Below are 23,125 nucleotides of genomic sequence, written 5' to 3' on the forward strand. Positions count from 1 at the left end.
CCACTGCAGTGAAAGTTACTCACCTACCTGTACCTAATGCTCTGCATGCCACTGCTCAGTTTAAATGGAGCTCATTCCATGACATCACATAGTTAAAGTGAAAGTCCTTTCTGCACTATTTGAATAACAGGAGACTTTATTTCTAACCAATATCACAAGAATCAGTAAAGACTGTGAAATTAGGTTATCTGGTAACTGTCCCTTATTGATCTGTGGCTGAAGCTTGCTTCTTGCTTGATCTGATTGAAACAATGTCCTCAATACAGAACCAGACAAATTCCTGGGAACCTGCTATTTAACACAATTTTGGTTCATCCTGACAGGGGTCATTACTCTCATGATGCAGCTGTCTGCATCTGGGCACGTGTCAGAGCTGTCGGGAGGGGGTTTGGGGGGGGGGGGGTTCTGTCATGTGTGTGATAGAAGACAACTATTCACTACAGTCCATTTAACTTACAGCCTCACTCCCCGAAGCTTGAGCCCTACTCCCACTAGTCCCTGCAGTCCGTGCAGCCCGCTGCACGCTTTTCATTTTTGGAGGTAAGCGAGAGCACTTCATCCATGACTATTTTGTTTTGAAAAGCCTGTTAAGACATGTTTGAGTCAGTCTTGTATTCATGCATCACACGGCTGGGAGTGGGTACACAGTCTGCCCTCCTAAAATCATCTGCTATTGAAATGACATTGCAAGAGGAGGACACAGTGCTTATATAATGTTGATAGTGTCACCCCTTCCCCCATCTTACCCCTCTCTGTTCTGAGGTTTATGCTCCTCTTTCATGTGCTAAGTAGGATTTGAGGCATTTGCAATACATCAAAGTGAAGAATGGATTCAATCTGTCTGAATCCCGTCTGGATTGATTCATTTAGAAATGAAGAGTATTCCAAACAGTAAAAGCTAGTTTTCTCAGTAATGGTTTCCCATCCAAGCTTATATTGCTTATATCTCAACTAGTTTATGATTAGTATTTAAAAGTCTGTGTGCTAGAATAGTTTCGGATTTATTAAGAACATCAAGACTTTTATTCTGTGTCACTGAAGAGATTATTTCTTGCGGGTTAATGTGCATCAGTGATGTTTGAGATAACGCGTCCTCTCCTCGAACTCTACATTTCACCCCTCGAGAAGCTCCGAGTCTGTCTTTTCATCATGGACGAGCCTCATTTGAGGTTTCACTTTCAAATAGGTCGCTCAGGTTGAAGCCATCTTGTTGTTGCTCTGTGTCTTTTATGTAATTACTGGTTGGTTGGACAAATGGATAAAAAGGTGGCCAAGAACCTGACAAAAAGTCTTGTCTGTTTCGTCTCTATCGTGTGACAGATTCTGATATAATCTGTAAGATTAAAGGAAGTGGCAATGGTTATATTTAAAGGTAGATATCTTCACTGTTTAAGGTGGACTGCTTACTGTCCTCATATTAAAATGTTGTGTTCTGCTATGTATCCAACTTCATGGTTATCTCAAGTTTTAAGGACCTTATCCTTCCACAGCAGCTTATTTTAAACACAGTACAAGTGGGACTCAATTGTTTAAGCCTTAAAGAAAAAAACAGAATGGAAATGGAAAGATACACTGCGCAAGAAATGTCTATATGTTTTACTGATAAAAATAGACTGTCTGTCTATGGTTTCTGTCAGGTTCTGCTGGCTCCATTCAGGCTGCTTATGACGCAGATTTTGCCAAAAGCTGGAATGAAACTTGGAATTTTTGTTCCAGCTCATTCAAAACTCTGTACTGAAGCATTTTCTGTATCAATGAATAGCACGAAACACCCACCCATGTCACCTCTGGTCTCCTCTTGTTCTGCTCAGCTTTCACAGAGAGTCAAGAGGAGCAGGCATTTAAGTGAGTCAGCTCCATACAAGAACGTTTGTTTTATTTCTTTATTGATAATTTCAGTTTTTATTCCATCATGTACCGATTCACTGGGTTTGGTGTTGCAGTGCTTTGTATCATGACCCAAGATGAGGTCCAGTTCATATGTTCAAAGACTGATACAGTGACCTCTAACTTGTATTTCTAGAGGACATTATCCAACACCATTAATATACTGCAGTGTAGGACCAGCTGCATCTACCGGGCCATTAGACAGCCACACTTGCACCAACCTAATCTACATATGAGGGAAAGGTTATTAGTGACTGATTGATGTTGGATAAAGAAGTTGATGGCATAGTTAGTGTGACATTGCAGTATTTTAACATCCCAGGGACATAGATTTTGCCAAAGCAGGTGTTAAAACAGGTGCTCATACAAACCTTGATGTGCACAAGTAAACATGAAACTGCTGAGTCTATCTTTCTGCTGTGATTCAACTCTGTGGTCAGTACTTGCAGTGATTGCATTCTATTGTTTTCAGTTTTTTTGTGTAATGCTTGTACATCTGGTCATTATTTTTAGATTACATGTGTATTATTTTTTCTTGTGAATTCAGTAAATAGGTGGCTCACTACTCTAGGAATTTTCAGATGTAGCTATAGTAGAAGCCCCAAATCAAGGGAGTAACCAACTCAGACCGAAAACAGCCCATTGACTCTGCACAGCATTTATAACACTTTGACACAGGATCACTTATCTTTGGTCGTGAGAAACGCAAAATCTTTGTTTAAGGTTAAGCCAAGTTCAACTTTTTTTGGATCCTATGATTTCTTGTCAGAACCCTCTGCGTGTTGACAGACTGTCTTTATTCAAATGAGCAGAATGGTGGTTTTCAAATAGGGCTAACGTTAGTTCTATAGTTTATTTATTTGTAATTTCTTTGAGGGATATGCAGCAACTTCAGTATGAGAAATTCCCCCCGTATAGCTGAACTGTTAAACATGTAGCTGCTTGCATTCGATTGGGTAATTGTATTTTTTAGGAACTAGTGTGGGATTGCTATGGAGCAATGTTATCATGAGTGGCTTTGTTTACATCGTGCATGTCCTGGCAACAATGAACCAGGAAACTTGGAAATTGGCAACTATTTCAAGGAAGAAGAAGCTAGTTTAAATGGATGTAAACTTTTACATGCACAATTTAAGCATGTTTATTGCGTATGTTTTATGAGGAAGATTGTGCATTCATCATGTTTGTCAGACCTTAACCATACACAGGATATGAAACAGTCAATATAAACAGAATCTTTGTTTGTTTACATGAAAGCACCGCAGGGTACCTTTTTATTGGTCAACTGCCCATAAAGCAAGAAAAAAAAAAAAACCTGCTAAATGTAACACCAGTAGAAGTGATAATTTTTGTTTATATCATATCACTCATCAGGGTAGACAGTGATTTCACAAAATATGCTGACCTTTCCAAGTATTTATGAATGATAACAGATTGGTGCTGGTGCTAATTATTTTGCTGCAAAGACTTTTTGTCCTCTATGTGTCATAGCAAGGGGTTTCTGATTACATGAAAGCACTAACAGTTCTCGAGATTACTAATACATCTTTGCACATAGAAATGTTACATACATGAATTACATATTGTATCTTCATATCTTACTGAAGCAAAACAGATGTCATTTATTTTCCAGCCAGCAACCAGACCCAAGCTATAAGTCAGTAAAAGGACAGTAACCCAAATGTTCTGCTTGTGATGTCAGTGTTCCTGGTGACCTCCCTATTCATGCTGCTCTATGCAAGTTTGACTTTGAACCATCTGAACCATCGTTTCCTATGTGGAGCGCAGAAACAGAGCAGAGCCATAATTAGAGTGAAGGCTGTCACGCTGGCCTTTAGGGAGACAGGCTGAGCCACTCCGAAGGAATGCACACACACACACTTTATACTGACAGAAATGGCTTCTGATAACACTTTATTACAGAAGAGGCACATGTAAGTAGAACCTGTGGTGATGTGCCAGTCATATTCCTCCTTTGTCGCTCTCTGTCTGTCCTCCTGAGCTTTTGAATCCCTTCCAGGCAATGCACTTGGCAAGTGATTGGACTAATCTGCAGCATCCTGATGGTCCTCAGGTCTGACTGTGCACTTCCTGAGAGAAGCTCTCAGCCAGTCTTTGAACCACTTGTTTTTGCTCTCCTGTTCTGTGTTTCCAGTACGATAACACAATCTGACTACAGATGTGCTGCTAGAGGGTCACTTCGTCTGTTTGACTTTATCCCTGCAAATACGTGAAAACATGCTTCTGAGGATGTAATGCAGACATCTTATGTAATTGTTCTTAGAAGTGACATGAAATTACTGAGGCTTAAAGCTCTAAAAGATGTTTGGTTTTGAAGAAAAACTAATACTATTTTTGAAAGTAGTTGTTGTTGAATTTAATTGTTTCTTAACTTAACGATTAATCAACTAATCATTGTATTGTAGTTCATTATAACTTAATATACAAGAACATGAACACCAAACAATGAGACAGTTTAAGTATTTATTATTCTAGACATGCTAAGAAGGCAGTGTAGCAGAGACATAATACCAGGGCTGCAACTAACGATTATTATCAATTAATTTGACAATTATTTTCTCAATTATTGAGTGAATAGTCTGGTTTTGGTGCATAAAATGTCCATTCCATCACAAAAGAGGTTGTTTCGTCGCACAAACAGTCCAAAACCTGATGAATGTTTTGAACCTGGATTGTGAAAGTGAAACATGTACTTTACTCCATCAATCATGTGATTACAGCAACCTCAGACACTGCACATGCACTAACAGAAGCGCTCTTATCGCAGCTTGAGTTCTATTATTGCAGCACAGCCAAGTGTCTGTTTGTAGGTCTGACCTTTGCTCTCTCCTGTATAGAATAGTCATTGGATTAAAGTAATCAATAGCTTTGTCCTATGGTTGGACTCTTTGTGAGAGGCTCGTAACGGTTCATATGATTCGGTATATTGTTTCGTTCAGCTACTTCAGAGAATTTGTCTCCATATGTCACTCCCTGAAGGCTGTTAAGATTAGCTTAACCCTAAACCCTCACAAATACATGCAGGACTCGAAAGTCACTGAACTGACAAAACACCAGTTTTTATGTGCATGTGTGTGTTCACAGCTCTTCCAACTTAGTTTTCCTTTCACTAAAAGGTCTGTTGTATTGCAATTAAAGTAAAAAAATAAATAAAAATAATTTGTTAATCAATATTTGGATATTGTAAACGTTGGATCTGCATGTTTTTCAGTAGTCATTGTGTTTGACTGCTTATCTGCAAAGATCAAAGGTGACGAAGTTAAGGTGAGGCTCTCAACAAATGAATGGGGTAGGTCTGTTTATGCAGGAAACAGCTGAGGGAAGAGTCTGTGCAGTAGCAGAAGAAATCCATGCAATAACACAGAATTTCCATTTCAAATATGTCCTGCTTAATACACTGACCCACCAAACTTTTGGAGGGGTGCCAGTTTTGTGAGAGCTGCGAGTGCACAGCAGCATCTGCGACTGATGCAGCACCCCCCTGTCTCACAACCCCCCCTTCACAGGATGTGAAGTGGTAGATGCCTGTTACATGATATGAAGCATGTTGAGCGAAGGGAGCAGGGTGAGTGTTTGGGATACAGTACGAAGTCACAGTGAGACGCTAAAACAAAAAGTCAGCTGGTATTAGGTGTCGTATCCCTGCAACAGTGGAGGCTGTCAACACCTGACCTGGATCACACACACTGTGTGCCTCTCAGGATCCTCCCTGGATTACTTTTTTATTTGAGGACAGAGGAGGACAACGTGTCCTCTCTGCCAGTGTGTTTATGCCGCAGCTGGCTGCAGATGTGCCTGCGCAGAGGAAGTTTGGACCTAAGGAGAGCTGTTGTAGGAGTACTTGTCAGGACTGCTCTGGGGGTCGCATCCTCTTGAACCCTGAAAGCCGTCGCTTCTCATCACCAGGGCTTCAAAAGCCACCTTTACATCTCCATCTCTGGCATGACTTGGACACAATGTCAGACTCTAGTCTGTGGACAGTACTGTCCAACTTTAACATGCCACATTTCTTCAGTGGAGCCCGCTTGCGCCGGTCCAAAAGGTAACCTTTTAAGACAGTGTCAAGTATTGCAGTATTTTCTTTTCTGCAGTATGATATGCCGCTTTACAGACAGGCTACAGATTGCAGTCGAATTCCTAAATGAGTCTGTCCTGAGCTAAAAGATTGTTTTCCTACCAAAAGGGTAACTGATATACATCATATGTGTACATGTATAGTTTGTTGACCGATTGGAAGAAGAGATTCTTTGTATTTACAGTAGGTCAGCCGAGCTGTTTTATGAGGCCGACCTGAATACAAAGCTGGGTGTTCCCTTCTTGCCTATTGTGTATTATTTGCTTTGTGAGTCAAATGCTAATTGAATGTTTGTTGTTGAGGCAGTCTTATGTTCCTTTCTTAACTCCGATCCCTGTTAATTAACAGTTGGAAAATGGAAATACTGATTGTTTTTGTTTTTTATTATTATTTGTGACTGATTGTTGTCTCATTGCTGTCCACCTCCAGGAAATTGTTCTTTTTGACGAAGTACTGCTTTGATGTTTCATACCATACTATATATTTCATTTGACTTTTTAATTTAAACACTTCTAACATCAGCAAATTAAAATCGTGTCATTGGTTTATGTGATTCGGAGTGTGTAGACACTGGTTTATAGCTAATCCTGGTATTTGTATATGGTTTGGTGAAGCCCATATAACAGATATTTATTTTTAATCCCTGTCCTGACCCATTTTATATTGCAAAACAGCTTAACATGAAATACTTGCTGTTTTTGGACATTTTGCATCAGTGAATGAATTTCTTTTTTTATTTGAAAAACCACTGTGAGATTTAGATATCGGATATCGAATATCGAAACTTGAAACAAACTTCAGAAATCACAGCCATGTCTTTATGCTGTGTGTTGATTGATGATTGACTGAAAAGTTGGTCTGATAAAAGCTTTGATTTAATGCAATTATTGAAAACAGATGGAAAGCAACGTAATGAATGACCATTGATTCCTTAAACTGAAATGAAATCTTCTTTTTCACAGTCCTGCTTTTACTAATTATCCAAATATTTTGATATAAGCTCATGATTATGGCACTGTTACCCTTAACATGACACTGAACATTCAGCAATAAGGATGCTGACACATCTGTTTGCAAGAAGTCTAAATAGATGTCGTAAACTAATTTGTGAACATTTTAGGAACTGCAAGATGTAAAAATATAATCTCCTGCCAACTTTTGACAAGAGATTCTGAGAGTCTCTGTAATTCTGTGTGTAATAGAAAAAGAAGCTGCGTTGCCTTTACCCAAGTGGCAAGTTTTTAAATACTATTAATAGAGCAGTGTGTGTCATATGTCTGACTTTGAGTTTGGGTTTGTCAGCGAAGAGCCGCAATTTATGTGGCATTGCGCTTTGTCAGCTCACCTGACAGCTCTGACAAGAGAGCAAAACTCCCGGCAGTAAAAAATATTAATCATGACTTTTTGTTGACGTGGGTCAGGATCAGAGATTTCAGATTTATCTGGAGTGTAAATCAAAGGCTTTTGTCTATTTTTGCCTCTTCCGGTTCCTAAAATAAGCAAGCAAGCTGAAATCTAAGAAATTGTTTTTGACAGATTCAGATTACTTTGTAATAGTAAAGCATAATGTAGGTCAATTTAGAATATGAAATAAATGGTAAAAGTAAAATTAGCACTGTTAAATATTTTGACCTTGATATGTGTATAAGTAAGTAATAGTAATAGTAGTTAGTATTTCTAACTTTGATAAACACCTTTTTGCAGAGTATTTTTAGCCATTGAAAAAGAGATCTTTAGCTGCGCTTGTGGAGATTTTATGTGTAATACAACAAGGGTTTGATGTGGTTGAGAATTTTGCATATAACCGAGTCTGGTAAATCTCATATGGATCAGTTCCAGGAAATCTCACACATCTGCAATACAGCATACAACACTGGCCTACTTTCTCCCTATCATCTTCTCCCAGGGCTTCTTTATCCCTCCTTTAAAGCTTCACTATTTTATTTTTTCCCTCACTCAGCCTTTCTGGCCACAGAGGTGCCTCTACCAAAGCTCGGCTTAGCATCAAACGTGATGAAGATGGCCTGAGTGTCATCATAACCTTTTTTTTTTTGGAAAGTAATTCAGAAGCAGTCATTATAATGTCTCCATGAGTGGCACTCAACCCTCGAATAGGTTCTAATGGTACAAACAGTGGGAGGGGTCGTGAGGGGGTGAAGCAACAAGAGGGTTGATTGGGCAGCAGTGTGGCATTCTCTTGGCTTAATCCAAAGTGAGAGGGTATAAATAGATCTCGTTAAATCTGATCCTCTTTGACTGAGCACCTGTGTACCAGATATTATTCACTCCCTCCCGTTCACGATAAATGATTCATGGCATGTGTCCACACTTTTGATTGCAGGGGTTAGCCCTAGAAACCACTTGAGTAACGGAGGAAGGATGAATGGGATTTTAGTCAAAATAGGGTTTCCCCTCCGATTTAGGGAGATCAATTTAGATATTGGCGCGACAAGGGGGCAGTAACATGACTGCAGAGAAGTACAAGCTGCTTGTAGTAGAGTTGGATTTACCAGTCCTAACTAGACAAACTTCTGGTAAATTACTTATTTAGCCAGATGAATGTCACCTGTTAATGAGTGAGATTTTACCATTAGCATAATCCATGTCCCTAAAACCTGTTCTGCGCCGTTTGGGGGCAACTTTCATTCACAAAAATTCAAAAACAACACTGTTGAGCTTCTAATCCTACTCAGCAGACAAAAAGATAACAAGTTTAGCAGTGTCAGTGGTATTAGAGGAACACCTGGAAAATATTATTAGTACAGCTTCAACAACATGGAATCAGGTCCGTGCCATAGAAATAGAGAGACAATGGTTTGCATAAGGTTAGACGCTAAAACATGTTTTGTTAAAGCAGAGTGCTCCATGATTAATATGAGAGGCGGTTAAGGGGGGTGTGACAGTCCCAGAAATCTTAGATGAGAGAGAGAGAGATCATATTAGAGCCTACAGTTTGTTGTTGTCTTACAGAGGAAGATACTGGACAGCAACCTGCATAGAGACCCTGAGGCAGCTGAGGGCAGAGTGAGAGAATTTTCTTAGTAACTACTGAAATGTTTCTGTGCCAAAACTAATAAAGATAATACAATTTAGAAAAACATTCTCAGTTAATTGGAAAGCCACGATGATGATGATAACATAATATTGATTTTGCATTAAGTTTGCCTTGCTATATATTTTAATTGAGTTTGTTTCTGTAAATGTAAACTCCAGATTCATTCAGATTAAGGCAACATGATTAATGAAGGTTTGATTCAAAGGCTCTTCGCTCAAACTGAGAGAAATCAACTAATTTGCTCAAAAGGTTTTTCACTGTTGGAGGTTTTTGCTTCAGTGGGCTACATTAGATAATACATGACTATTGATTCAAAGTAAATGCACATTTGTCATAGTTGGGAGACTAATATCTTGCAGGTCAAATCATCTTTCTCTTTCACAGGTTACATCACATCGAACTTGATATTCATAAATTACTCACCTTGATGCTTGAAGATCACTGCCTTCTTCAATATCCAAATACACAGACATTTTCTTTGCAACTTTAAGCATCATCAAACATCCTCTTATTTATAATCATGGTTAATATTTAGCTTCTGCACACTTTTTCATCTATTTATCTCCTCATTAGACGTTAGCATGTGGCTGATTGCTCAGCCATTACACTGTAGCTTGGCTTCTTCCTCTGTCCATTGATATTTCTAGTGTCATTGCTAAGTCGATGCATCAAAATCTGTGGGACATTACCTGTAGGTAATCGACACCAACATAAGCATAGGTCATCCATAGACCCCTTGTATATCACGCTTTTGCACTAATCCTCCCTAACACCCCAAAATATACTATTGTTAGTGAGAATTAGTAAACAGCATTGTCTTCTGTGCTCCAAAGCCAGCTGGTGGGTAATATTAAATAATGTCTAGCCTCTAGCCAAGTCTGGTTTGTGTATTTGGTTGGTGAAATATACACACAATATATAACTTAAAAATCTTGGCAAGGAATATTACAGTAGCACTGGACATGGTGCAGCTAAAATTCACTGAGCAAATAATAAAGAGAGGGTTGCTTTAAAAGTGAGCTAACATGAATGCGTCCAAGTTACTGAGGTGGGTACACTCCAATGTGTTAAAAGTAGTGAATCTACAGGCCACAAAATGCATTACTTGCAACTTTCTTTACCAGATGAATTTCACATGGAAAGCCTTTAAATGCAACATATTTTAGGATGTGGAAAACAAACAAGATAACACCTGATTGGTGCAGCAAATGTCTAGCAAACTATCAGAACTTTTAGTATTCAAAGTGTTTTGGAGCATAGCATTTAGTGTCGAAAGGTTTTTGCGTGTCAACTTGTAAAAAAAGTTGGCGCGAAGGAAAAAAGTTGCCGAGCTCGTAACTATTGCTGATGTGACATTGAAGCTGTGAGGATTCTGCAGTGGTACCTGTATGAGCTGCTCTTCAGCAGTGTTGACAAAGAGATGAAGGCCGCATGCTCGCATATTTCTGCATGATTGCAGAAGCTCATGTGCATTTGATCGTTCGGTGCGATCAATGCTGCAGCACACAGACAGGCAAGCTCCACCTGTCTTTCTCTCTCCCTCTTTCACTTTTTCTCTCCTAAATGAATAGTTGTTCTGTATCTCAATCACTATGTACTGTATAGGACTCTACCCCGTAGTCACGCAGCACTGTTTTTGCTCTTAATAAAAGATCTTTTGCCTTTTCTAGCTTCTTTATTCTTTATTTGGATCCCCATTGGCATAGACAAAGTGGTTGTCTTCCTGGGATCCACACAAAAAACATTCATAATAAAAGACAAGCAAAAAGTCTTTCTTTAACCCTGGGTTAATTATTAATTGTTGCTCCTCTTACCCCTGGCTCTTACATCTGAGGTCACAGTATCAATTCAACCAGAAAAGGCTAAACTAAATGTAAAGATCAGAAAACATGCAAGTGAAATGACATGAGATGAATACATATGAGAACACAGACAATATGAGCTTACAATGAGAAAAAAAAGCCAGCATTTTTAAAATAACAATAAAAAAACGCTAACGTAACATTTCTGTGAGATTCATCAGTGACTCTTTGATCGAAAATCTGCTTTTTATCTGCCTGATGTTGGTGGCAGAAGATGCTGTATAAAGAACAGTTCTCATCAATAACTTGACATGTATTATAGCTATGACAAAAAACATTATATACTAGTTTTTCACAAGAGATGTGGGATATATTTCTTAATTTTAATTTAGCCTCCACAGTTGGCCATTTTAAAATCTTTTGAGAGAGAGAGAGAGAGAGACCCTGTTTTCAGTTAAATTATTATTGAATAACATCTTTAAAATTCTGTTGGAAATGGTTCAGTCCTCTGAGGAGGTTATGTAACAGGATGTCATTGAGTCTCTGACCTTGAAGTGAATTCATGTTCTTCAGGCATTATGTGTTTCCACTGACAGCCTCTAATTTAAAAGTATAAATCCAAGGCTAATCGGTACATTGAACACTGAAGCAGCTTTTACATTAAAAGTAGTTCTTTTTTTTTTTTCCCCCTCAAGGTTAAAAACTGGGCTACTTTTCTGAGTCACATGTTGTTGATCACAGTGGCTCCTAATGAGTCACAGTCCTGTATTAACATGATCAACAGACCTAAAAGCATTCTCATTGCTGTCCACAGGACCTGCTTTTTGCTTACTGAACCAAGATCTCCTGTCTCTTGTTTGTATGGTGCTGTATGCACCAATATTTACTGTCTCCACTGAACTACTTACAGTACTGAACTGTAAACATACCCTCAAGTATATTATGACTATTATTATTGTTGAGACCATGTTTTGGCAATGTAATAGAGAGTGTTCGGTCAGAAATACGTGTAAAAACTTCAGTTATATGTGTAAAGAGGTGAGGGGGCTCTGGAATGGTTAAAAACTATATTAAAGCCCCTACAAGGAACTTGAATTTTATGTTAATTCTGAAGACAAAAGCGATAGTGTTTCCATCACCTTGTTTCGTCTGATTCATGGAAATCCTACCCAGTGTCACACTTACGGAATAACTACATAGAAATGCACAATTTTCTTGTTTATGTAGGTCATATAGAGGCATCAGTACTAAATTGAGAGTGTTTCATAACCAGTTAAAAGCTCCTCGTAGTAAGTTTTTAAATTTATCAACTTTTCTTTTAGGGTGCATTCAAACCACATAAATTCACATTGAGGAGAAAGTAAAATATTTCAGTGCTATAATAATAGACAACAGTGGTATTTAAGTTTCAGCATTAAGTGTTCAGTTGTGGTTAAAGTTGCTTATAAAATTCTAATTATCACGGCCTTTTTTGCTTCAACAGATATTCGACACATAGCTGGTTCCCATTAGTTCACTTACAGAAAAGGTTTATGTAGGTGTCTGCAGTAAATAACGTTTGAGCCTATTGAGTTTCTTTTCTTCCTTTTACAACACTTGAAAAGAAAAGATTAAACAAAAGAAAAGACAAGAAAGACAAAACTGACAAAGTACAACTCAAAATACAATTAACTAATTGTAACATATTTAAAAGATCACATAATTATATTGGCACACGTGTTGAGATTTTATCTGTTGTCAATAAGGAAATGTGTGATTTATCTGTGCTGTGTCCTCACTAATATTTGACTCTGTGGTTTCACAGCTGTAGAACGAGCAACAGAAAAAGCCTGATAGGAAGTGGTCAGTCTTCAGGTTTACCCCGACCTCACTCCCCTCTCTCATCTCTCACAGGTAAGAGTATATTCATAACATGTACATCAATGTGAATGCACACAGTGTTTCCTCACCCCTGTGTTAGAAATATACCCATTGGTGCACAAAGGTGGAGCCATTAAGTCACAGTGTTCTCTTACAGGAATGCAGTCCATTGTGTAATGCAAAAAAAAAGAAGTAGTTTGGAAAACAACTCAGGAAAATGCTCAAGTAGATGTATAATACTCCTCTGTTTTCCTCTCCATGGCTTTAAACCAAATGTCAGGACGTATCTGTCATCCTCATACGATATAGAAATGATCAAAGTACAGTTAATGTACACATTGAATATTGTTGACTGACCTTAACAACATCCAGTAAGATGCAGAGGCTTGTCTGGCACCAAGAGCAATGAGAGAAAGTAAAGCACTAAAAAGTAGTCATAAAACTTTTATTATCCTTACTGTAGTAATCTCTGTCAGGTCAGCTCTGTAGTGTTTGGGTGAGAGTTGAACTGTACAGTGTTGAAGGGCAGTGATTGTGCTGGGTGAGGAAGTGGTGGCCTGCGGAGAGGAAATGCACAGGAGCAGAGGGAGGGGAGGCCTCATTTACCACAGGGCGTTTTATTTCCTGGCATTGGTCAGCAAAAGCCGTAACTCGGTGTTTGGTCTGCATTTTAATACAGTGTTTAAGATGGACTCAGAAAGCCACAGTGTTCTTGCTAATGAATGTATTCGGCTCTTGGATGACCTAAGACAGTGGCTCAGTCGTAATATTGGTACCAAAGGTAAGAAAAACATCCTTTCAGTTCCCTTTACAGCAGTCATATAACTGCTGACGTACAGTAATTTCTACATAAATGTGGTGTTTTCCTTCTGAATTCTGGTCACAGCTCTGTAGGTGATTTAAAGCAGATTATGAATCATTTTGGAAACATTAGCTTGAAGCATACGTCATGTTGTTCCTCTCAGACAATGTTATGGACTATCAGTAGTTAGGTGCAGTCTTAACTCCCAAAGGAAGAGGTTATCATCTGCAATTGGCTGTGATTAAGATTCCTGTGCAATTAAATAGGTGACATTCGTCACTAACAAGATTCAGTACGCTCTATCATTGTTCCCCAGTATGGAAAAGGGCTGTCTTCATCATCACAGGAGGTGGTGGCATCGTAGATTCTGCTTAATTAACTGTTTGGTCCCTCCTTTAGTGAGGGATGTAATTATGTCTGATTAATGCTGGACCATAGGTTTGTTTTTACATTATGAATGTGGAACAGCTAATTGGTGCCTTTCAGACAGTATAATGTGTGTGTTCAGTGGCCCAAAGCTTCTATAATCAGCAGTAATGCAGTATGTAGTCATTACTGATGTAGGTAGAGAGGGAGCCCTGTATGTTTATTGGAGGACATAAAATTGTGTAGATACTTCTCTCTTTATGTGCAAGTGATCCTCTTTAAACCATAAAGTGCTGTTATTAGTCTATAAAACATTATTTTCTGCTGTTTCTTGTTGCTTTTACTCATTTATTCATGCTCACCTGGCATTGGGTGCATTTATAAATAACATATCAAGTATGTTATAAAATCGTCCTTAAATTTATGGTGAATAGTAGAGCTGCAACAATAGCTGTCAGCTATTAAATTAATCGCTGTTTTGAGAACTGATTAATAGTTTTTAAGAAGAGAATGTCCACATTCTCTGATTTCAGCTTCTCAGACGTCTATATTTTCAGTTTTCTTGCGTCCTCTATGTCAGTAAACTGAATATCTTTTAGTTGTGGACAAAACTAGACATTTGAGGACGTCACCTTGGGCTTTGGGAACCAGTGATCGAGACTTTGTACCATTTTCTGACATTTTATAGACCGAAAAGCGAATTATGGTGGAATTATGGGATAGTGAAAATAATTGTTAGTTGCAGCCCTTGTACATAGTCAAGATACACAGATTTTTATCAAGTTCTGACGCAAGAATCTATGTACGTACTTGTATACCAACCAGAGTTTATGGTTTTTGCATTATTTTGAATGTCCAAGATTCTTTTTTCAACTTGTTTAATAGTTTTTAACATTTTATACAAATTTGTAAAACTTTTAACTGGCACAAATACCACTGTATAAATGTCAGTTACAGTATTTAAAAAAAAAAAAAAAAAAAAAAGTTTCTACAATTTTTTTTATGAACAATTGGTTTTCATTATGCCAGATTTTAAGGGGTGCTTCAACCCCCTCATGACCCCTACTACCAGCACCCTCAGCGTATTCATTTGGCCTTAAAAGATCAAAGACATTTTATCATATATCACTAGTCCTGATGTCTTGACATTGACCAGTGCAACACCTCCTTCTGACAAGGTTTTAAATGGATTGGCTCTTATTACTTTTTACTCTTCCATCATGTCCTTTATATTCTTTTGATGATGATTATTTAACTGTTCCTAGATTTACTTTATCTTTTGATTCCAAGTTCTCTTTCTTCGAAATAAACTTCTTACCCAAATTTGAGAAGCAAGCTCTGCTGGGATTTCCAAATCTAGGCTTAAACCCCACCTTTTTTCTCTATGCTGTGGCCCCTCCCTGTAAACATTGAACTGATTTATACTTTGATAACTAGTCACCACAATTTCCTGACCTTATTCTTGTTGTTATATTAACAGTCTTATTTGCTCAGTATGCATGTGTGTGTTCCTACATGCTAAGTCTCTGTCTGATGTTATATTCTGACCTGTAAAGTGTGCGGTGAGCTCTTTGGGCGATGTGAACAGCTCAACTGCATTTTAGCTAAATCCACATAAAAGACCTGCCCTTTCTCTCTGGTACTTTAGTTTTACGTGGCTGTCAGGCTTGTTGAGGTTTACAGCTATCACATTTGCTCTCAGACGTTTAACCATTTAAGATCAGTCGGGAAAGAGTATTAAACTACACCGTACGCTGCCATCAGGCAGACGTCTGACACTCAACGCATACTGTTTTACTATTACTGGCAAGTGGAAGGTGTAGGTTAAGAGATAGGAGGATAGAGATGACATTTGACATTAATTAAACAGGCTGTCTGGAAGATTTCCACAATAATGTGCATTCTGTGAATATGCTGTTGATGATACTTTGGAAAGAGCTGTGGGTGTATTTAGTTTGCCTGGTTGCTGACGTTGTTTCTAGCTCTGATAAAACCATTGCGCCGTAGTGTGGATTGCTGTGAGATATCAAACAGTAACAGTTTCAGTGCGCTGCTGATGGTTAATATCGCAGCTTTGAGGTCTTCACGAGACAGTTTTAAATCTAGATGAGATGCATTAATCCTATAAATATGCCAAATATGTCCCAGCTTCAGCCTCTGGATTGTGAGGTTTGTTGCTTTTCTTTGTTTTATGTGAATATATTTGGGTGTGGGGGTGCTGGTTGATCAAATAAACATTAAATAAATAAATAAATAAATAAATAAATAAATAAAGAAAATTGTTAGTTGCAACTTTCTGTAACCACTAATTATTTGACTCAAACTAAGATTTGCTGATCTGGAATAAATGTTTCCTCTGATTTTTATCTTTGAAGGAAGAAAATTAAGTAACATTACATTATATTAATTGTTATCAGTATGATTATTAGTATGTTTTGTTTATATAGCCACATCGCCATTTAAAACGTCTTTGGGATGTTTACTCCGGTCTGTGATAATGCAGTCATCCGTGGTTTATTGCACTTTGTCAGGCTTTATTTTGGCTGCAAATTAAAAGTGGGAATTGAATCTTCTTGAATTTTGTTTGCTTGCAGGTTGTTTTCCATTTCAATTAGCTTTATTATTTTGTTTCTTTGTGTTTTTCTTGCAGGAACAAGCCCACAAGACAGTCCTAGAAATTTCTCTCCTAGTGCCTCTGCTCATTTCTCCTTTGCACGAAGGTATACACAACCGCAGACATTTACTTGATTTGCAACTGAACAAATCAACCAGTAAAGACCAGAGGGAGACTTGTCAGATGCAAAAAATGAGAGTATGCTGAGCTCCGAGGTGTAGCCTTTCAACAGACATTGATATTTTATCTGCCAATATTTTGCTTGTAGAGTAAATTTATGCTTCTTACTGTATTTATTTTATATAATTTCTCAACACGATATCATGTAATTGTGTATTTTTATTATAATCCACAGTCATTGCCACAGAGCAGACAGGTAATTTCATGTTAGGTTTCCATTTGCCATTGACTTTTCGTAACCACACATTTGTCCCAAGTATATTTTATAGTTTAAACTCCCCTCACATTAGTTTGTCTCGTCTTTTACATCCTTGTGGCATCTAGTTTCAGTTCTACGTTCAGTTGCTTTGTTGTTGTTCCTACTGTTTTCCTGTGTAGTGTAACTAATATAATCATTTTGAACAATACCAGAGAAAGGTCACCATTCATTGAGTTAATTTACATGTTTTGAATACAAACATGGGAATTAAGCATATTTCATGTTTCTAAAGACAATTTTGAAGAATTGGTCAGTGGGAAGAATTTGTCTTTGAACAAAAACAAATCCTTTCTACTGACTAGCATTGTAAAGAAGTGGAAATGTGTACTTGAAGCCATTGTTCCTTTATGGGATTCAGTGTCGGACTTTGGAAGCGTGACGATTTTGTTTGTTTTTGCTGCTGTGTGACAGGACTGATGGTCGCCGCTGGTCGTTGGCCTCCCTTCCCTCCTCTGGATATGGAACCAACACGCCCAGCTCCACCGTCTCTGTAAGCATCATGCATTCATCCAGTCTGACACAGCTGGTGTCACGGATTGTAACCGGTCAACCTTTATCATTTGCTGAAGATATCAACATGACTAGTTAAAAGTAGGGTTAAACAATTTGAGGAAGAAATAACACCAAACTCATCTACGTTCATATATATATGTGGATAAAATAATGCGTGTTCTTGACGTCCTGCCAGGGTTCTTTTTCAAACCAGTCAGAGAAAAGTCAACATATAAATAAACTTCTCTGTACAACATTTGACCAGTTTAGCTCACAGATATAAGTTTGGTTGTATACTTCATATTAAAAGATTGACGCAGTCTCACAGCTCTGAATCCTGGAGGTCTCGTTTTTTAAGGTGATGAACTTAAAAAGATTGACAGCTCTGTTCATCGGCTTTTTCTCATTTACCCGTCATCTGCCTTCTAGCTATTTGTCTGAAATTGACATGGAGCAAACAGCCCTCTCTTTTTTAAACAAATGAGACAGAGCGTGGTTTCTTTTTCTACCACACCGGCATGCAGAGAGTGAACATACTAACCAGGAAACAACAGTTTACCATCGAACAGTTGTCACTATAACTGCAGAAATCAAAGGCTACCAGCTTAAACTTTCAGTTGCTACAGGTTATTAAGAAATTATGTAATTTATAATTACAATTACAGCTCTTTTAATCTTTTCGATTTAAAAACAATTAATCAATCAGATCTAATTAAACTAAAAATTCAAAATTCTACAAGATGACAGAAGGTTCAAAAGGTCAAAACAAGTCACCATGAAGAACAAATGAGTTATTGAAGTTAAAATGGCTTACATGTGGGATTCCGTATTTGTCATGGTGGCTCTGTTTACTGAAAACATTTGTTCTTTGACACAACTTTGTGTCCAGTTCGTCTGCTTACATCTCTATCACTTTCAATCTGACAGAAAATCATTGTATTCAGAAGTATCAGCAAAATTCTTTATAGGAAACAAACACACTAACATTTACAGGAATTACTGTGTCATGGGGATTAGACATTGCCTGTATTGATGTTGTGTTTTGTGTTGTGTGGTATTTGGTCATCTAGTACATTTCCTGCTATTCACACCATCTATCGCAGGAAGCATGTCCTTGTTTCTCTGAAACATCAGTCATGAGTCAAGTCAGTTTAGGGTCAGGCCGATAGTTGAGTTACTCTACAGCAGTTTGGGTTTATAATAAACTATAAAGGCATTGCAAATTTTTTTTTTTTTATTGTTTTGAAATTATTTATTCTTCTGTGTAATTTCTCAGAGCTGTTACCCTGTCTCATGTGTTACTAGTCCATAGTAATCATGGTTATTTGGGAAATACACTTATTTGCTTTTTTGCTAAGGGGTAGATGAGAAGATTGATACCACTCTCATGTATGTACAGTAAAAAATTAAGCTACTGCCAGCCTCTGGCTAACTTAGCTTAGCATAAAGACTGGAAAAAGGTGGAAACAGCTAGCCTGGCTCTGTCCAAAGGCAACAAAGTCAGCCTACCAGCACCTCTAAAACTGACTAACATCTATTGAAGTAGGCTAGCTGGCTCTTCCTGCTTCCAGTCTTTAAGCTAAGCTAAGCTAAGCTAACCATCTCCTGGCTCTAGCTACATATCTCTGAGTTAAGTATATGAAGATAGTACCAGTCCCTGTTCCTTAAAATGTGGCAGGTACTTTCGAAAATTAAAATACAGGATTGTCTGTTTTTTTGGGGTTTTTTTTTTTTTATCCACAAAAAAATGCTGTCTCTTTTTTTTTTCTTTTCATGTTGAATATATATGTGTTTCATTTCCAGTCATCCTGTTCATCACAGGAGAAGCTGCACCAGCTGCCCTTCCAGCCTACGCCTGATGAACTGCATTTCCTCTCCAAGCACTTCTGCACTGAGAGCATCTCCGGGGATGAATGCCGCAGAGCGACGGCCATGCGACCACGCTCACGCAGTCTCAGGTACTGGTTTACCTCTGCAATTAAACATTATCTTCAAATGGCACTGCATACCACTAATGCACTGATCTGAGTCTAATTTATTTTTTACAGCCCTGGAAGATCTCCATCATGTTACGACCATGAGATTATTATGATGAATCACGTCTACAAGGAGCGGTTTCCTAAGGTAAGGGTGCATAATAAGTGTTCTACAGCCGTGTCTGGCCATTAATTATCTTATGCATCACCAAACAGACACCTTCTATTCTTTCTGCAGGCCACAGCTCAGATGGAGGAAAGGATTCAGGACATCATCCGCAGCAACTCTCCAGAGAGCGTCCTCCCTTTGGCAGATGGTGTGCTCGGCTTTGCCCACCACCAGATAATTGAACTGGCCCGTGACTGTCTGGAGAAGAGCCGGCTAGGACTCATCACCTCCAGCTACTTCTGCGAACTCACTGACAAGCTGGAGAGGCTCGTTCAGGAGGTGAGGACGTCTTCAGAAATCACAGAGATGTTTACACCAATACACCAATAAATCTCTGCATGAAAATGTTGTGTTAATGATGTGCCGTTTAGATATTTACAGCAGGAGCCCCAGTTTGTGCTCCTCACGAGTTATATTACATTTGAGTCACAGAGCGAAGTATCTGATTTACTGAAAACAAACTATGCAGCCATCTTTGAAAAAGTAAAACCCAGAAGGTCGTTTAAAACACTCAGAAGGTATTTCCAGATTTCTTAAAGAATTCTAAGTAAATTGTAAATGGTCTTGTATTTATGCAGAGCTTTTCTGGTTTGCAGACCACTTTACAACACATTCATACACTGATGGCAAAGGCTGCCGTGCAAGATGCTAACCTGCTCATCAGGAGTGATACAGCGCTTCTTATCCAACGCGTTCACAATGCAATAAGCTCAAACACGCACACTCACATCAGCAATTTGGGGTTCAGTATACTGCCCCCCTGTATATTGATACTGGGCGGCAGGAATCGTATTAACGACCCTCCGATTACTAGACAACCCGCTCTACCACCTGAGCCACAGCTGCCCCGAGCATCTGGATGAAAGAATCTCTGTCGTGTTATTGATAAAAAAGGTCTCTGAAGTTGCAACCAAGTAGCCAGAAAGTCGTTTTTTGATTACACGAGCAAAATACGAAAAATGTTCCTGTTATTACATGTGTTATACTATTTATCTGGTTAGAATGTAAAAAGTTTCATGAACTACATAGGTTTGTATGTTGTAATAACTGTCTTGTTATATGAAAAATATCTTGTAATTACAGTAAACTTATTTTAGATTATAACACAATGTACAATATGTACACATTATAACATTATATTGATTTTCTATTTTTTTTTTACACTGTACAATATAACTGTTAATACAGTTTTTAATTTTGGTTCACATTCAAATTAAGCAAGAGCATTATGTAATTTCTGTTACCATCTTTGTTTGGATTAGGAAAAAAGTGCTGCAACTCTGAAAACCAAAGAATAAATTAAAATCTTGTTTTATTGTGCAACAGAGAATATTTTTTTTATCCAGATGGTCACAAGAGTCTTAAAGGATTCTGAAAATACCTTCAGAACAATAAGTGTTGTTATTGTGGGTTTTTCAAAGATCACAGTCTTGCATTTTTACTATACCTGACTTTGACCCCTCCATGTTAATGTGAAAAACTGAGATCTTGTGTCTGTTCTTTTTGGCTGCTGTGTAGTCCACAGAGAGATCAGAGAGCGAGGAGGTGAACTTCATCAGAGAGCTGGTGAAGAAGATCCTCATCATCATAGCCCGACCTGCTCGACTGCTGGAATGTCTGGTACGTTTCATATCACTGTTTGTATATCTTTGCAATTATTAGTAGGCCACAAATATTTTTTGTATTTGATTTTGTAATATAATTCCTATCTTCTTGTACTCAGTAGTATAGGACAGGCACAGTTAGCGATTAGCTGGGGCACAAGTGGAACATTTAGCATCTAGATAACCAGGTATTTCCCCCATGATGGTAGAGACCAAAGCTAGAGCTAAAAGAGTGTGATTATTGGACTTATATCCATTAGGTGACTAGAAATATGGTCTCCAAATGAAAGATAATTCTGGATGAGTAAATAGGTGAAAAAGTTTGCCAAATCAACTTGAAATGTGTGTGAATGTCAGTGTTTGCTGGTTTATATACAGAATAAAATGTCCCTTATGGAGTTTTAACATGAAGTAGATCATACATTTTGCTGTGAATGTGTATTTCTCTACCTTGAGTAGAGCTGGTCCTTGATCCCATATATAGACTTTGTGCAATTCTTATAAACTCACCATTCATCAAAGTGTAGAACTGCACAAAGAGACATTGTGAGACAAACCACAAAAACAACAGATCCTACTACAAAAAAACACTGATTTATTGTATTCCTCCATTAAAACGTGCATCGTCTTCTTAAACACTGCTCATACAGTCATACACTAATCTGTTTCACCCGCTGTGTCTCCAGGAGTTTGACCCAGAGGAATTTTATCACCTTTTGGAGGCCGCTGAAGGACACGCTAAAGAGGGCCAGGGCATCAAAACGGACATCCCTCGTTACATCATCAGCCAGCTGGGACTCACAAGAGATCCTCTGGAAGGTACAGGAAGGACACCATTTATGGTCATCATAAAACACAAACAGCGCTCCTAGCGCTCTCCAGCAAGACATCCAAATGACATAAAGTAGCAGATTGAAAATAATTCTAAAATATGGGGGAAAGTTAAGGTATTCCACTATTAATGCATCATTACCGGGGCAGCAAAGCTCGGTTATCTAGTTTCTTATATAATTCCAGTGTGTATTATAGTTCCTGCTTCTTCGATAATATGGCGGTAATTTGGTAAATATGACCAAATTGAATACATGGCTGTAAATGAGTGAAAGAATTAAGCTTTGGAGGGAACTAAAAGACAAAGATACTCTTGACTAATGTCCTGTACTGAACAGACTGTCTTTCTAATGACCCTCTGTCTCTCCAGATTCAGTAACAAACAACATTCATTATGACTAATTAGAAAAGAATGGCCTCCCCAAAGACCTTATAGAGATCCACGCAGGCTGGCTCATCAGCCAATCTCTCCATTCATTTCCCCTGAGTGTCTCCTGTGTTTCGTTTACCCAGTGCCTTGTGTGCCTGAAGCAAACCTACAAGGAGGGACAGATGTTAAATAGCAGTGGAAATGTGTTTACAGGATCTCTAGGGACAAGACAAACACCCCCCTGTGAAATTACACACATGGACTTTGGCATGGTTGCACATAAACACTCACACACACACACAGAAAAAAAACCGTAAAAGATGCAAGGTGGTTTATAATGAGCACTTGTTCTGGAGTAGTGATTTTAAAAATGGGTGTTAGACATGTGTTTGTGTTGCCACATCTGATTTCCGCCCCATTTATTTTCAATTCAGATTATCTTGGAATCAGCACCTCCAGTCTAATAGGTGAATAAAGGCAAAAGTCTGCTGTTTTTGTTTTGTTCATAGGTCCTGATTTGTCAGCAATTAGGTTACCTTTGTTTCAAAAACTGCACTGCAGAACATGTTCACAGGCTGCACATGAACTTAATAACACATTAACGACATTTATTTTATATTAAACTGCTTATTTTTTCTTTATTTTGTCTGTTTTCTCTAGAAATAGCTCAGCTGACCAGCTGTGACAGCGGGATTGCAGAAACCCCAGAAACAGATGACTCTGTAAGCACTGAGAAATTGATTATTTTATTGATCTACTCCA

General features: G+C 38.2%; 1 protein-coding gene across 6 annotated transcripts in view; it reads left to right on the forward strand.

The window, feature by feature from the left end:
- Window positions 1–23,125, forward strand: part of mast4 (microtubule associated serine/threonine kinase family member 4) — a 97,818-nt gene that overhangs the window by 53,177 nt on the left and 21,516 nt on the right. For 2 of the 6 annotated variants that reach the window (XM_035667661.1, XM_035667665.1), the window contains 10 exons: window positions 460–540; window positions 12,645–12,733; window positions 16,519–16,588; window positions 17,333–17,411; window positions 19,217–19,371; window positions 19,462–19,537; window positions 19,628–19,837; window positions 21,077–21,178; window positions 21,849–21,981; window positions 23,024–23,085. In XM_035667661.1, the coding sequence (XP_035523554.1) occupies window positions 460–540; window positions 12,645–12,733; window positions 16,519–16,588; window positions 17,333–17,411; window positions 19,217–19,371; window positions 19,462–19,537; window positions 19,628–19,837; window positions 21,077–21,178; window positions 21,849–21,981; window positions 23,024–23,085 (1,057 nt within the window). Of the gene's footprint in view, window positions 1–459; window positions 541–5,487; window positions 5,951–12,644; window positions 12,734–16,518; window positions 16,589–17,332; window positions 17,412–19,216; window positions 19,372–19,461; window positions 19,538–19,627; window positions 19,838–21,076; window positions 21,179–21,848; window positions 21,982–23,023; window positions 23,086–23,125 lie in introns of those variants that run through there. The other 4 variants (XM_035667663.1, XM_035667666.1, XM_035667662.1 and 1 more) reach the window with 3 other exon arrangements.

Source organism: Morone saxatilis, unplaced genomic scaffold (genome assembly GCF_004916995.1).
Source record: "Morone saxatilis isolate NCDOM2014 unplaced genomic scaffold, NCSU_SB_2.0 Contig21, whole genome shotgun sequence".
Taxonomy (NCBI): Eukaryota; Metazoa; Chordata; class Actinopteri; family Moronidae; genus Morone; species Morone saxatilis.